General features: G+C 34.7%; 1 protein-coding gene across 1 annotated transcript in view; it reads left to right on the top strand.

Moving 5' to 3' along the window:
* The window catches only part of NDST4 (N-deacetylase and N-sulfotransferase 4), a 406,931-nt gene that overhangs the window by 159,468 nt on the left and 230,720 nt on the right, over positions 1-16,743 (top strand). Inside the window, exon 3 of the mRNA XM_069095536.1 lies at positions 1,629-1,716. Within this exon, the coding sequence (XP_068951637.1) occupies positions 1,629-1,716 (88 nt within the window). The remainder of the gene's footprint in view (positions 1-1,628; positions 1,717-16,743) is intronic.

The raw sequence follows: 16,743 nt of genomic DNA, 5'->3' as shown, positions 1-16,743 counted from the left end.
TGTGTGTGTGTGTGTGTGTGTGTGTGTGTGTGTGTGTGTGTGTGTGTTAAGGGTCTGAGGCCAGAACTGAACTCGGGTCTTCCTGTCTCCGGGGTCAGTGCTTTACTCACTATGCCACCTAACCGTCCCTATATCATCTTGATTTTTTAGGGTCATATATGAACATATTTTAATCAAACAAACAAATACACATCTATGTGCAGGAATTTTGCAACAATTTGGATACAAACATAGTTATCATACACATGGTCAGCTATGGGACTATGACCAACTAGCGTTGAGGCATCTCAAATAATCTTTCTCTACAAATTGCCAGTCTGATTATGACACAGAGAATGATAAATGATTCCTACATGGGCCATGAGTTCTTGAAATATTATAAATGTACACATACAATTTTATTTTTATTGATAAATTTTACTTCAAAATTACCTTAATTTCTAAAATATGTATCTACCCTATCTTCAGAACAGAGAACTGACATCCAGCTTTGCCTGAATATTCTGCAGGTAGTGAATGGAACATAGGATCACTGAATGTTGGTCCAGTGATCTTAGCACTAAAATATATTATTTACCCTCCATAAATAGCAAAAAAATATCTCTATTCTGCGTAAACAGATCTGGCAAAGAAAACAAAGATTAAGTGGATTTCAGAGATAATATTATATTATAGAAGTTGAAATCAACATTAAAGGAAGGAATAATGAGGAAGCCAACTACCATGCCTTTTCTGAAGTAGAAAACAAATGATAGGGTGGCTAGGTGATGCAGTGAATAGAGCAATGGCCCTGGAGTCGGGAGGAGCTGAGTTCAAATCTGTTCTCAGACAATTGACACACTTACTAGCCATGTGAGCTTGGACAAGTCACCTAACCCCAATTGCCCTCCAAAAAAAGCCAAAAAAGAAAACAAATGACAAGACTAATGTAAATATTATTTGATCTTTCCAATAAATGAGAATTTGAAAAATAATTTTAAAGATTCCATAGGATTACAAACATCTCAAAATAATGTTTATGCTGTATAGAATTCATATAAAGTATTTCTACAGGTAAGTAGATTCAAGAACATTATTTTAAGACTTTCCCTTCATCTAAGCCCATACCTGTAGATGGACAAGTGTTCTTTAAGTTGTATGTTTGTTTTCTTTTTTAATTCGACATGATCATTTGGAAACTACCTGAGTTATATACAGTAGTTTGTTTTGAGGAGGGGGTGAATGGGAGAAAAATAGTTTCAGTAACCTTATATCCCAGATTATTTCACATCCAGATCCATAACAAAGTATCTAAAAGTGTCTTCCTACTCTCCATATCATTGGTTTTGGATTATATACATCACCATGAAAATTTCTATTCATAAGAATGGAAGTTCCAGGACCTGAAATCCAAGGAATGTCACAAGCCTGTAATGAAAATAAATGTATAAAGTGCTGTGCTTTGGGGAAATAATGCCTCTTAGGTGTTCAGAGTATGCCTGGAATGACACACCCAATTTCCATCAAGTTCAGAGAATATTAATGCCCATATTAATTTATTTCACTCAGGCACACACATTTGAAATAGAGGCATTCCAATACTTCATATTTCTTTTTCTAAACCCATGTTAATTTCTTATTTATTTCAGGCATTACTAGAGACTCAAAATTTACTGCGCACTCAGGTTGCAAATTTTACCTTCAACCTTGGATTTTCAGGGAAGTTTTACCACACAGGTAAGAAGGAACTTTGTGCTCTCAGGCAGCTTCAAATAGGTCTTAGGACTTTAAACATAACACTCCATAAGCAGAAATAGAATGGCTAGAATTTTAATGGGGAGGGCCTGGACACCCTAAAACAAGACAATCTTGTCTCTGAAGTCAGTAGAGGATTGACCACTTTGGCAGAGAAGCTCTTAGCAGTGAGGCCTAGATGTCCAGAGTGGTCAGAGTGGTAATGATTCTTCCACAGAGTCAGAAAAACCGTTGTCACTATTCTGTGTACGGTTGTGTAACTTGTCCTCCCAGGCATATTCAAAGTGAAAAGAAATGTAAAAAGAGTATAGTGTCATTAAGGTATCAGAGATGATAGATATTTTTGTAAATTTGTCTTGAGAAAACAGTTGGTAATGAGGTAAGGATTTATAGACTCTAAGAAATTGAATGGGCCTAGAAGGTCATATAGTCTACCCTGAATTTCTGCATACACTTACTCCACATGTCATCTCCACTTTTTACCAACCTACATTCAAATGAATGAGTCTTTTCAGCCACAATCACTCTAAGAATTCTCAAAATGCTCTCTCTCTCTCTCTCTCTCTCTCTCTCTCTCTCTCTCTCTCTCTCTCTCTCTCTCTCTCTCTCTCTCTCTCTCTGTCTCTCTGTCTCTCTCTCTCTGTCTCTCTCTCTCTGTCTCTCTCTCTCTCTCTGTCTCTCTGTCTCTGTCTCTGTCTCTGTCTGTCTGTCTCTCTGTCTGTCTGTCTGTCTGTCTGTCTCTCTCTCTTGCTCCCTCTTTACCTCCCTCTTTTTCAGATTTTTTAACCGCCCCCTCCCATCTTCCTTACTACCACATTTACTTAGCCTCCAGAATGTAACTCCTTTGCTCTGAACATTAGCAATATGATTTTTGGAGCTAGTGTAGAGAAACACTGTGTATGTGGATAATATCAACTGACTTGTAACATTTTCTAAAATAGGGCAAGGCCATAAAGGATTACATTGAGGGATTTCCTACAATTTGTAGTAAACAGTGCATCTGGGTTCAGAGCTCGGTGTTTCATTTATAGGTTCACATTGTTATTTTATCATGTTAACTTAGTAGAAACATTTCAAAGTGTTCTCCATGCTTGCATATAATTTATGGTCTCATTATAAATAACACATGCAAAGGTATTCTTTAATTGCCATATTTGCAGCTTATTTTCCCAAAGAGGCTTTTAATATAAAATGTTCAATGTGGTTTATTAGAAGACTGAAGAATATCATATTGCCCTTTCCCTGATGCCTTTCCTTTTCTACTTTGAAAATCTTAAATCCATTTAAAACAATAATGGTGAAATTATTATTTGGTTTTTTAAAATAAATCAAATACATAAAAAATGCATATACACAAAATACTTATAAATACAATATATACATATGTGTGTATATATATGCATATATGTGTGTATAATGCTATTTTTACCTACAAAGATGTAAGCTGTCATATTTTCGCAAACCATGAGGAATGCCTAGAATCTTGAAACTAGGGTTCTTTGTTGTTTGTTTGTTTGTTTTTGTTTTTTGTTTTGTTTATTTATTTTTGGAAAATATCCTCTTAAGGAAATAATAATTTCTATCTAAGAACACCTGACTCTAGAACTCTAAATTCAAAACCTATTTGTGCAAAATGAAGGGAAGATCAGAGCAGATTCCTCTCTTTTTCTCTCCCTTTCCTCACCCTTCCTTTGTTGCAGGCATGCAAATTCACCTTCAAAAGGCTCCTCTACTTCCTTTGACCTTAATTATCTAAATATGTCAAGCAAAACTGTGCTTTTGGGATATATTATCACATTCATTTTTTTATTTGTACGTATTGACTGGGAATTCACAACTCTCTACCTTAACAATTTGCTAGGCAGATATAGTTTATTTGTTATCTAACTTTCACTTTCTAGGCAAAGTGTACAGTATTCTTCTACTGGTAAGTCATAAAAGCATCAAGAAATGCCTGGTCTCAAGAAGTGAGGGTTATCACTTCATATCAAGAGTTCAGATCTAGGATAACTATGACTGCAACCTGTATTTTATATGTACTTTATATGCCTTCCTACTCACTTTTACTCAAAGGAAGAGTTATAAACATGAAGCCTTTACATTTTCCTCTGTGGTACTACAGCAAGTATTCTAAATGTGTGTGTGTGTGTGTGTGTGTGTGTGTGTGCACGTGCGCGTAATGGGGCAGCTAAGTGACAGTATATAGAACACCAGTTCTGGAGTCAGGAAGATTTATCTTCCTGAGTTCAAATCTGGCAGCAGATGCTTACTAGCTGTGTGACCTTGGGCAAGTCACTTAACTCTATTTGTCTCAGTTTCTTTATTTGTCAAATGGATAAGGAAATGTCAAACCACTGCAATGTCTTTGCCCAAGAAAACCCCAAATGGGGTCATGAAGAGTCAGACATGACTGAAAAATGACTGAACAACAATAAAATTGACACCTGTGACAATCTGGTGGATGCAAACTTTGGATCACTTCTCAAAATAAGGTTTAAAATGCATGAAGTACAAATACATAGGGCAACAAAGAAAACCAATTATATCGAAATATGGTCATTATTTTTTAAGTTAATGTACCACAAGTTAAGAACCCCTTTAGTAGAGCTCAAGGCTACAAATTTAAGAAAGATTTTTTTTACGTTGTAAATAAATGCTCTTAGCTTATGTAAAATTTATGCACGAATAATTCATCTTTCAATTGCACTACGGAAAATTATAGAATTATTGCCATCTACTTAATTATCATAAGTTCTAGCCTTCCATACTTATATTCTTTTATCACATTTAGATTAAATATGAATTGGAGTTAACCATACCCATAATAAAATGGAAAACATTAAATCAACAGAGGTAGTATATCTTTGTACCATTCAGATGTGAGGGTGAGAATAAGAATTATTTAATTATATATATATATATATATATATATATACACATACATTATATATTATTTATAGAATTGTTTTTCAGGTCTCTGTGAAAATAAAGCAACTACCATTTATGCTGAACAGAAAAAAAGCATTCAATCTTGAATAAAAAATGCAATTGTTTAAAAACAATTTTAAAAGCTAGATCATCTTATTCAAATCTTATAAGCCTTATCACATGAATAAGCATATTCAAATATCTTATGGGTCAACAATAGGAAGAGAAATTTGACATGTTCTGGATGGCCTCAAAGAACAAGACTAGAAGTGAAAGGTGGCATAATTTAAGCTTGATGTGGAGAAAATGTTTATCACAATTAGTTATGTGGAAGTGGAGATCTCAAGAGGTGAGATCTTCCTGTTTGAAAATAGTTAATCAAAGTCTCAGAAGCTAGTTCTCAAGCATGTTTAAGTAGGATTGCCTTTTAGGTGGAGTTTTAAGTAGATGAATGCTAAAGTCCTTTTTAACTCTCAAATTCTGTACTTTTGTGAACCTTGGTTATTTATTTCAAGCACAATTACTATTTCATTAGCTTTTTTTAGAGAAGTAAATTATATCAGGTATATATTAATAAAATGTCAATTCTCTAAACAAATACAGATCTTATTTCTTTCAAGGATATCACCATCCCACATCCTTTGAGAAACCTAGGTTCATGAACTCTTTGCCTTCATTGACTCTGCACTTCACCCACTCTATCAAATTTTTATACAAATCTTGTAATTACCACTTCACAAAATCTCTCACATATATCTCCTTATCTCTACTCTTATAATCATCACCCTACTTCAGACTGCCACCACCTTTCTCCTAGGCTACAAGATAAACAATAGCTTGCTAATTAGCCTCTCTGTGTCAAATCTTTCCCTGCTCCATTCTACACTACACATTGCTGGGAAAAGGAATACTTTTTAAAAATACATTTGTTCCATTTTTAAGAAAACTAAGAGTAGTTACTACATTCATCAATATTTGTATGCTTTTAACATACTTTTTTATAAAAATGTGAGTTTTAAATTATCCCCCTCCCCCATACATTGAGAATGCAAGCAATATGATATTAATTGTGAAGTCATGAAAAAAACATATTTCCATATTAGACATGCTGGGGGAGGGGAAGCAAGAAAGATAAAGAAAGTGAAAAAGTATACTTCAATCTGCATTTAAATTCATGTTCTCTCTCTGGATATAGAGAGCATTTTTTCATCATTGATCCTTTGGATTATTCATCATTGATCTTGGATTATTGCCTTTATCACAATAGCTAAATCTTTACAATATTAGTCACCATTACAGTATTAATGTCACTGTGTACAATGATTTCCTAGCTCTGCTCACTTTAATTTGCATCAGTTCATATAAATCTTCCCAAGTTTTTCTGAAACTATCCAGCTCATTATTTCTTATAGCAAAATAGTATTCTATCACAATCATATACCACAACTTGCTCATTCATTTCCCATTTGATGGACATTCAATTTTCATTTCTTTACCACCACAAAAAGAGCTGTTCTAAATATTCTTGTTCATATAGGTCCTTTTACCCTTCAATGTGAATTTCTAAAAAGCAGGACTCATCATCTCAACTTCTTATACATTTTGCCTGTTGTTTGGTATTTTATCTAGACATTTGGTTTACAGTGTAAACATTACTAGATAATTACTATTTCCTGTGTGAGCTTTGTGACAATATGTGGACATGAATAGACAATTCTGTTAAAATAACTCACTTAAACCTTCACAAGATGATCTGATTCTACAACACATAAGTTTTCTGATTCACAATGCTTCTTGTTATGGAGTAAATTAATGGCTTATGCCCTGAGCAGTGATTGGTTCACTATCTCACAGACTGTTGTATATTGGTTTACCATTGTTATCCAGTAAAGCTTCTATGTGCTTTCATCCTTCAAGTGCTATATACCATAAGGTAATAACATTAAAATATTCCTAAACATGATTCTCCTGACAGTGTTGTTGTATTTACTTCTAAATGCTTCGTTGCACTTAATTAGAGTTGGGCTGACATACTTCTTCATATTTAAGGTAGCAAGAGGAAAGGAAAGTTAATAGTAAGAGATACAAGAATGAAATTAAAAATGTTTATTTTTTGGAGTGTAAGTAAAAAATAAAACCCAAGGGGAGAGAAACACAAGCAAAATATCATGTCTTTTATAGAATTTGATATATTTCTAGCAAGAAATTAAGAAAAGATTGCATTATTGCTTTTTCCATCTTTTGGGATTACAGCCTTTCTCCTTTATAAGAATTGTTTTTGTGAAAACAGTTTTTACTTTTGGCAGTTAAAGTGAATCAATTGACTTTACTTTGATCAATATTTACTTTAGATGAATAAATCTTGAGGTTTCCCCCACACCGGTTTCCTAAAAATAATTGCAATAATCAACCTGGTTAAAAAAAAAACAACTAATCAGACCAAGAATATTACACAAGCCCAAAAGATTTTACTTGTTTTAAACAAAGGAAAACTGAGTCAAATTGCTGTAATACTCTTCCTGTTCTATAGGGTACAGATTTTTATGTTGATAGGTTTAAAGAAGGAATGGACTAGTAAAAATGGAAAATAGTTGGACAATGTTAAGATTGCTATAATAGTTTGTTCTTTCTGTGTTTATATTCTAAAAAATGTTATATCTGTGTTTTTACATTCTAAAACATTTAATCCTCATAAACATCCTTGTGACTTCACAAGGACACGTTTTTCATATTAGTTCTGCTTGTTAAGGTTGCTCCATGATGACGTTAGTTTCGTTCTTCTTCATTGGTATACAAAAAAAGTGAAAAGTAAACTCTACTCTTTGTATAATATCAGGTATTATAACATTCATTGTTTTCACATGCACTATCTCATTTTGATCCTTACAATGTCCCTGAGTCATATGCACAATGGGTATTACTATTTCCATTTAATAAATGGACAAATTAATTTCAGCAGTTTAGGTGACTTATCCATGGTCACACAGCTAATAAATGGCAGCTCCAACACTCAAATCTAGATCTTCTTACTCCAAATCTCCCCACAACCCATAAGTACGTAAACTTCTCCACTTACATAGTGCTTTACAGTTTTTAAGATACTTAGGATCATAAATTTAGGAATGGAAGGGACCTCAGAAACCATCTATTGGAAACCCATTATTTTACAAATAAGAAAATTGAAGTCACACATATCAGAGGTGGGATTTGAAATCATCCTCTCTGACTCCACAGCCAGGACTTTTTTCTATAACATAATACTTTTATACATATAATCTCCAAAACATCATTTTATTTTTCCAGGTAATTTTTGCAATGAGAGAATAAATTATAGTCAAGACACTAGTCAAGTCACCAAACAAGTAATTTATCATTATCATCATCATAGCAAAACAATTATTTTGCACTCATTCCTCTATTGTACTTTGTAAAGTACTATTTGTCACTGTTGTTGAGTCATTTCAGGCATGTCCAAGTCTTCATGGCTCCATTTGGTGTTTTCTTGGCAAAGATGCTAGAGTGATTTGCCATTTCCTTCTCCAGCTCATTTTAAAGATGAGGAAACTGAGGCCAATATGGTTGTGACTTGCCCAGGGTCACACATCTAGTAAATGTCTTCCTGACACCAGCCCAACACTCTATCCACTATGCCACCTAGCTGCCCCATAAAGCACTATAGCCCTATGTAAATTAAACAGGCATATTTTGTACCTTTACAAATGTGTACACATAGCAAAAGAAAAATTGGATAGCATATTTTGAAATACTATGGAATATAGTAAGCTTTGAATTATGCAATACCACAAATTTTAGTTTTGAAACCGATTTCTTTTTTAAAAAAAACAAATAATATTTTTTATTTAGATCTCACAGTAGTAGTTATGTCAGTACTCTGGACAGGGGCTACAGCAAGTCTGAAAACTGTGAATTGGGTTAGTGCCATTGTAAGGGTCAGAGCAGAGTGTTACAGATAATCTGGAATATGCTGTCATCATGGCCATATGGTCCAGTGTGGATTTCAGTTGCCTTCAAAAAGTGATTTCTACCCACATGACACTCAGAAGCTCAGCACGGATGTGACTGCATTCCAGAAACTCAGTAAAATTATCTGATGTGGTCAAGTCACTGTATCTCCTCCTCTACCCCTCACCCCCAAAAGCAACTTTCAAAACTTTCTAATTTTGGACTTTCACTACATAGACATTTGGGTTATCTCCTCCTCTACCCCTCACCCCCAAAAGCAACTTTCAAAACTTTCTAATTTTGGACTTTCACTACATAGACATTTGAGTTAAAAGAATGACTTTTTTTCCTGTATGGAATTTGTGAAATCCATAGACATTTAAATGCCTCATGTGATAACCTGATTTTACAACAAATCAATCATGAAACACTTTTTAGGTACCTCCGTTTTGCCAGGCACTGGGGATAAAATATAGAAGTCAAACAGTTTTCCTCAATGAATTTACATTCTACTGGGGAAGAAAATATACACATATATAGAAAACATGTTTAAGGTAAACAAAAAAGGAATGCTAGCAATTGGGGTAGGATCAGAAAAAAACCTCATATGAAAATGGCAATTCAGTTGGTTATAACAAGCAAACCAGAAATTCCAAGAGGAACAGATAAGGCAGAAGCATTTTACAAACCTGGATACAGATATGAGAGATGAGGCATCATATCTTAGGATTAGTAAGCAAAGCAAGATGCCTGAATTGTTGTACATGGAGGGGAATTACGTGCAGTAACACTGGAAAGGTAAAATGGGATCATCTTGTAAAGAGATTTAAATACCAGAGTTGATTTTTATCCTAGATGTTACAGGGGGCCAATAGACAATATTCGATATGAATGTGATATAACCAACTATTTAGTAAAATTTGGTGGCTGTGTGAAGGATGGATTGGAATAGAGAGAGACATAAGCCAGAGAAAGTGATTAAAAGTTTGTTTCCATTGCTCAGTCAAAAAGTGATAAGGGTTAGTACTAGGGTGATGAATTAGGAGTGGAAAGATGATATATTTGAGAGACAACATTTATCAATGAATTGGATATATAGAATGACTAAAAGTAAAGAATTGAAGATGACACTGATGTTATGGAGCTAGCTGACTAGAAAAATATCATCATTAACAGCAGTAGAGAAATTGAAAGGGTAAATTGGTCAGGGGTGGGTTAAAAACCATATTATTTTGTTTTATATTTTTCTCCTGATTCATCTCCTACCTGTCCAACTATTCCTTCTCGGGACACTTTCTTAGATATTCCTCAAGGTCATTCCCATTAGCCATGTTACCCAAAGCTTTATCTTATGCCATCTTCTCTTTTCTTTCCCATTGAGTTCAATTATCCCTATGCCTAAGAACTCAAATTTATATATCCAGCCCTAATCTCTCTCCTGAGTTCCAGTTTAACCTCATCAATGGAGGCCTCTTAGATCTTGAATTGGATAATATGTGTATGTGTCTCTCTGTGTGCGTGTCTGTGTACATACATGTGTGTATCTATCTATACATACATATATATATATGTTTCTGTAATACACACATGGTTATTTGCACATTGCTTTCCCCATTACACTGTAAATTCCTTGACTGCAAGGATCATATTTTTTCCTTCCTTTTCTCCCCCAGCAATTAGCATGGTTCCTAGCACATAATAAGTGTTTAATAAATATCTGTTGACTTACTGAGTGACTGATCCAGCACAGGAGTTTGAGATGTGGGCAGACTGTTGGGAAGAGACCTAAATAGAGCATTGTTTAAAAAAAAAACTAGAGAGACGAGAATATCCAGGGGGAGAATATGGTCAATAGAGGCAAATAGTGCCCATAAGGATGAGAAGCAATCAAGTACACAAATAGTCTTTGAACTGTTTGAATTATTCTATTCAAGCGTTATTAATTATTATTATATTCAAGAGTTTTAATTACCTATATCCTGAGCAACACTGACTCAGTTGGCACCTCTTCTGACTTGTGAAGGGTATTTGTGTGTTCCAACTGTTCTTTTTTATGACACTTCTTTGTACACGCAACATAACAGCTCAGCTTATCCTGGACACATTTCCCTCAAGAATGGCGCATTGTTTATCTGGCGCTGCAAGGAGCACAGGGGAATGGCGTGTGATTGTGTGTGCTACATCTATCCCCCTCCTCACAGCATCTTGTTTCTCCTTACTATTCCTTGTATCTCCTGTTGGCTTGGAGTCAGTCTTCTGATTGTAGCTGAACCTGTGCTGATGAGGCAACCTAGGAGTGGATCCTTGATGAGCCTGTCTCACACACAGTCCCATCATCTTGAGACTGGTTTGAAAATCTCTGATGTAAAAGCGTTGCTTAGTTGCAGCTTAAACCTTTGAGGACATTAAAAAAAATTACCATGTGTTGAATAGTGAATTTTAAACTGTACCATGGAAATTTAGTGTTCTGAAATGAATGCTTCTATGTAGATACTCCCAAATATATTTCCTTGTATTTATATAAAGATAAAAATCAGTGCTGGAGAAGTGAACTAAGCTAGATTTCCTTACACAAGGACAATTCTATGTATTTTATCTAATGATCTAATTATTTTACCATTTTTTTTCTCCCAAATAATAGCTCTAGCCACTGAAGTTATTTCCTACTTTCTCAGAAAAATAAAAGGGGAGGAAATACCTTTTTACTTAAACTGAGTTGCTAAAATATTATTCTTTAATATCATTCTAGAAACCACAAAAAGTTGGGAAAATACTATTGCCAAGGTTGTATGTCTAAGAAAGATTCAGAATACAAGTGATTATGGGCATAATGGACCTAGAATAAAAGGGGGTGTATAAGGTGGTAGTGGTGTTAAAATATACTAAGCTGACTTCCCAATTTCAAGTTGAAAAGGAACTTTTCTACATCCAATAACAACATTTCAAATACATCTAGAATGAGTAAAAATAAATATATCTACCACCACTACCCTCTCCCCCCCCCAAAAAAAAACTGTAGCAGTAACAATAACATCATCTACCATCTAAGGTTGCTGCTGAATGAATCTAACTTTTCCATGTGTAAATATAAAGTGATTTTGATAGGGTAAATCAATCATGGACCCCACTCCACCTAAACTAAATGGAACCTGTCTATATTGAATCAAATCAATCAAAGTTATTCCAACTAAGTGTGAAAAGATATTGATCAAATAAGAGACCACTGATGAACCATTGACTAAACTGGAATAAAGATTGCATAGGAAGGGTGCTTGAATTAGCTGAGGAAAATTGGTCATGCTTTTTTGGTACTTCCATAACATAGTAGACCAGCACAGAATCAAATAAGAGACCAGTACAAAGCTGGGTTTTTAATAATAGAGAGTAAGGAATAAGAGAACATTTTAGTTAAACCCTATAAGAAGAAACCATTTGGGGGGGGCGGGGTGAGGAAAGGGAAGGAGAGGAGTCCAGTCTTAGCTTTGCTTGCCTCCCCATTACACACATACACACACACACACACACACACACACACACACACAAACAAACAAACAAACATAGAGAGACAGATAGGAAGAGAGACAAGGACAGAAAGAAACAGAGAGAGAAAGAGAGACAGACAGACATAGATAGAGAGACAAAGAGAAACAGAAAATCAAATGCACCCCTTGACTAGAGGACTTTGCAACATTTGAATTTGGAAGGTTTTAGATTTCCTGTTATTCTATTACTGTCCTAGCATTATCCCCTCAAACATAAGAAGATGAAGACTCTAAAGTCTGAATCATAAGCCAAGTGTAGCCTAGATGCTTATTGGCAGAACTAAAAATGTCCCAGAAAAGAAGCTAAAGCATACCTAAGGGAAAATTCTTGAGCTCCCCACAAAGTGGGAAAAAGAATTTCCAGGAACCAGAGGCTGTGAGTTATCCCTTTGGTACATGCGCTCTCTATACCCCATTTTTCTCTGCATCCTGTTATGTACTGATGGAATAATATGCCCCACAATTTTGGAGGAAATATTGTGTCCCAACTGTACTTACTATATCATCTTAGTAAATACCTCTTCCTAAAAAATTGAGTCTGGCTGATTAAATGATAATCAACTGATGATTATATAAACATACTCCCATATTAGCTACATTGCAAAAGAAAGCACACACAAAAATACCAGAGTAAAAAAAGTGTGCTTTCCTCTTGTATGTTAGTGTATTTTGCTTAATGGGAACATCTTTCCCATTCATTAATTGGCCCATGTGATATGCTTAAGTCACATGGAAGACTGAGTCACCTGATTCTGTGGTAGAAGGAGCTTGCTGAATGGGTGGAACAGGAAGAGGCAGAGCTCAAGCAGAGCTAGAAAGAAACTGGTCAGAGCAGTCAGAATGGAGGGAGAGAAAGGATGCAGGCAAGTGGACAGCTAGGATTGTGAGTATTTGTGGGAATCCTGAGCAGGGAAAAGGCTTTGGAATGATATTGCTCCCTGCAATAATAATATGTATTAACTTCTTTGTTGCTATGATGGATCTGGCTTTCTGGTGTCTGAAGAAATGTTTTTCTTCTGTCTTCCATATAGAGAGTCTCATATTTTGTAATTCAGAACTATGCCAGCATATTTGTAGTAGCCATTGGTACTATGAATATTGTCTTGGCAATACAACTCTACACACAATGTTCATCAGTTTTCTCTCTGGAGGTGGCATAGCATTTTCCATCATGGTCCTTTAAAATACTCTTGATCTAAGTAGCAGAATCTTTCACAGTCGATCATCCTTACAATATTACTGTGTTGTTGTTGCTTGAGTTTTTGTTGTTGCTGAGTTGATCAGTCATGTCCAACAATTTGTCATCCGGTGGACCATAGCATGCCAGATACTTCTATACTCCACTATCTCTTGAAGTCTGTCCAAGTTCATATTCATTGTTTCCATGATACTATCTATCAATCTCATCCTTTGCTGTTTTTCTTTTGCTTTCAATCTTTGCTGATATCAGACTCTACCAATGAGTCTAGTATTCTCATTTTTGGCCAAAGCAAGCTTAAGCTTCAGTATTTGACCTTCCAAGGAATATTGCTGTTACAGTATGAAATATTCTCTTAATTCTACTCAATTCACTTTGCATAAGTTCATATAAGTCTTCCCAGATTTTTCTGAAATCATCCTGCTCATAATTTTTTTTATAACACAATAGTATTCTATCATAATCATATGCCATAACTTGTTGTAATGGTGATCAGAATTTGAAGAACTTCCCTGCTCCTTAATAGGCCTAGGTGAATTTGATTACATTTCCTGATTTGAAAATATACTCTGCCTAATAGGCTGCATGTGGTGATCTGGAGTCTATGGTGGGAGGCTTGTTTTACAAGAAGGCACAACTTTTGTTTCTTTGTAGTTAAGTGGGTCACAAGGGGCATGATGTTCCCTGACCATGGAGAAGGCTATATATACCTCTTATGTGAAGTTTTTCTTTGGGGCTCACTTTGGGAAGAGTCATGTGATTTGGCCAGATGAGACTCTGGGCAGCCATTGAGCCCACTGGCTTTGAAATCCCAGATGTTGATGCTTCTCTCTCTGGTGACTAACTGTATGTATGTGATGGTGAGACAACTAGAAGACCTGTCTGTTGGTCTGCTGAATTGTGTTATTTTCTCTGTCTGTATTCTTGTCTGCTTGTAACTTCTACTTGTATTCTCTGAAGTTCAGGGTGCTGACTTTTTTGTATGAACTAGATATGATATATGTTTGCTTAAAGTAAGACTGTTAACCCTTTTTGAGTTGCTTTCCTTTAGAAAAGCAGATCTAAGAACTTTTGCTAGCAGCCATCCGAGGTATGCTAGAGTCCTTCCTGCTACACTTGTTCAACCAATCCTCAATTTGTGGGAATGTTGGAAAGAGGTGCAATGATTTTTTTTTATAAATATGTCCTTTATCCCTTTTTAAAAACTTCTTTGGGATATGGACCAAGTACTAGTATTTCAGTATTCTCCATAATGATTAGACCAGTTCACAATTCAACCAATAATGCATTAGTGTCAAAAAAAAATTTCCACATCTCTTCCAGTATTCGTCATTTTTCCTTTTTCTATTATATTAGCCAATCTGGTAGATGTCAGGTGATATCTTAGAGTTATTTTAATTTTTATTTCTCTAGTTAGTAGTGATTTACAGAACTTTTTAATGTAACCATCGATAGTTTTGATCTTTTCTTCTAAAACTAGTCCTTTCATATATTTTGACCATTTCCCAAATGGAATAGCTTATTTTTTTTAAAAGATAAATTTGGCTCAAGTCTCTATATGTTTCAGAAATGAGGCCTTTATCAGAGAAACTTTCTATATGAAATTCTTTCCAATTTCCTATTTTTCTTCTAATTTGGGATACATTAGTTTTGTTTCTGCAAAAGCGTTTTACATTTCATGTAAAGAAAATTATCCAGTTTACTTCCCATGATCCTCTTTATCTCTTGTTTTTATAAATTTTTCATTTATCTGTACACCTGACAGGTATATTTTTTTTCATGCTTCCCTAATTTACTCATGGTGTCACACTTTATGTCTAAATCATTTATCCATTTTTTTTTCTTATCTTGGTATATGGTGTGAGATATTATTCTATGTCTAGTTTATGACAAAGTGTTTTCCTGTTTAAACAGAAATTTTTTTCAAATGCTGAGTCCTTACCCCTACAGCATGGATCTTTATGTTTTATCAAACACTAAATTATTGTGGTCATGTATTGGTTACCTAATCTATTCCACTAGATCTATCACTCTTTTTCTTATCCAGTACCAGATTATTATTATTATTATTATTATTATTATTAATCAGCTTTTTGGAGGGCAATTGGGGTTAAGTGACTTGCCCAAAATCACATGGTTAGTAAGTGTGTCAAGTGTCTGAGGCCGGATTTGAACTCAGGTCCTCCTGACTCCAGGGCCACTGCTCTATTCCCTATGCCACCTAGCCGCCCTAAGTACCAGATTATTTTAATGATCACTATTTTGTAATATAGTTTGAAATCTGAAACTACTAAACTGACTTCCTTCATATTTTTTCATTGATTCCCTTGATATCCTTGACCTGATATTCTTCTCTGATGATTTTTTCTAGCTGTATAAAATAGTTCTTTAGTGATTTAATTGGAACAACACTGAATAATTAAACTTAGATGGAGTTGCCATTTTTATTATGTTTATTTGACCTACCCATAAAGAATTAATGTTTCTTGAATTGTTTCAGATAAGGCTTCATTTGTGTGAAGTGTTTTGTAATTTTGTTGGTATAGACCCTATGTTTGTCTTGGCAGGGTATTATATATGGTCTGTATAAATTTCTGCAAGGCAGCTAAGTAGCATAGTGGATAGAATGCTGGGTCTGGAGTCTGAAAGTCTCCTCTTCCTAAGTTCGAATATGGTCTCAGACACTTACTGGCTATGTGACCCTGGGTAAGCCACATAACCCTGTGAGCCTAAGTTTAATCATCTGTAAAATGAACTGGAGAAGGAAAAGTATTTTTTCCAAGAAAACCTCAAAAAGGACTCTTGAAGAGTTGACTTTTTCTGCATCTATAGAGATAATAATTTGATTTTCATTATTTTGTTATTGATATTGTAAATTATGCTGAGGATTTTCCTAATATTGAACCAGCTTTGTATTACTGGTATGAATTCCACCTTGTCATAGTGTATGATCTTTGTGATATGTTGTTGTAATGTGATTGTTAGTTTTATATTAAAAAAATTATACCAATCTTCATTAGGCAAATTGGTTCATAATTTTCCTTCTCTATTTTTGCTCTTCCTGGTTTATGTATCAACAATATATTTTTGTCATAAAAGGAAATTGATAGGGCTAATTCTGTTCCTAGTTTCAGGAATTTTACATCATACTGCCATGAATTGTTCCTCTAATGGTTGGCAGAATTCCTTTGTGAACACATCTGGTCCTGGGAATTTTTTCTTTGGGACCTCATTTATGATTTTTTCATTTTCCTTTTTTAAAAGATAGGATTATTTAAGCATTCTATTTCTTCTCCTGTTAATCTGGGCAGTTTATATTTTTATAAATATTTATTCATTATCTTATATTGTCAATTTACTGGCATATGATTGGGCAAA

Source organism: Petaurus breviceps, unplaced genomic scaffold (assembly GCF_028583685.1).
Source record: "Petaurus breviceps papuanus isolate PSGF00001 unplaced genomic scaffold, PetGlider_PUasm1.0 126, whole genome shotgun sequence".
In the NCBI taxonomy this organism is placed as follows: Eukaryota; Metazoa; Chordata; class Mammalia; order Diprotodontia; family Petauridae; genus Petaurus; species Petaurus breviceps.
Note: the sequence above shows the minus strand (reverse complement) of the source record. Positions and strands in the feature narration are given on the sequence as shown.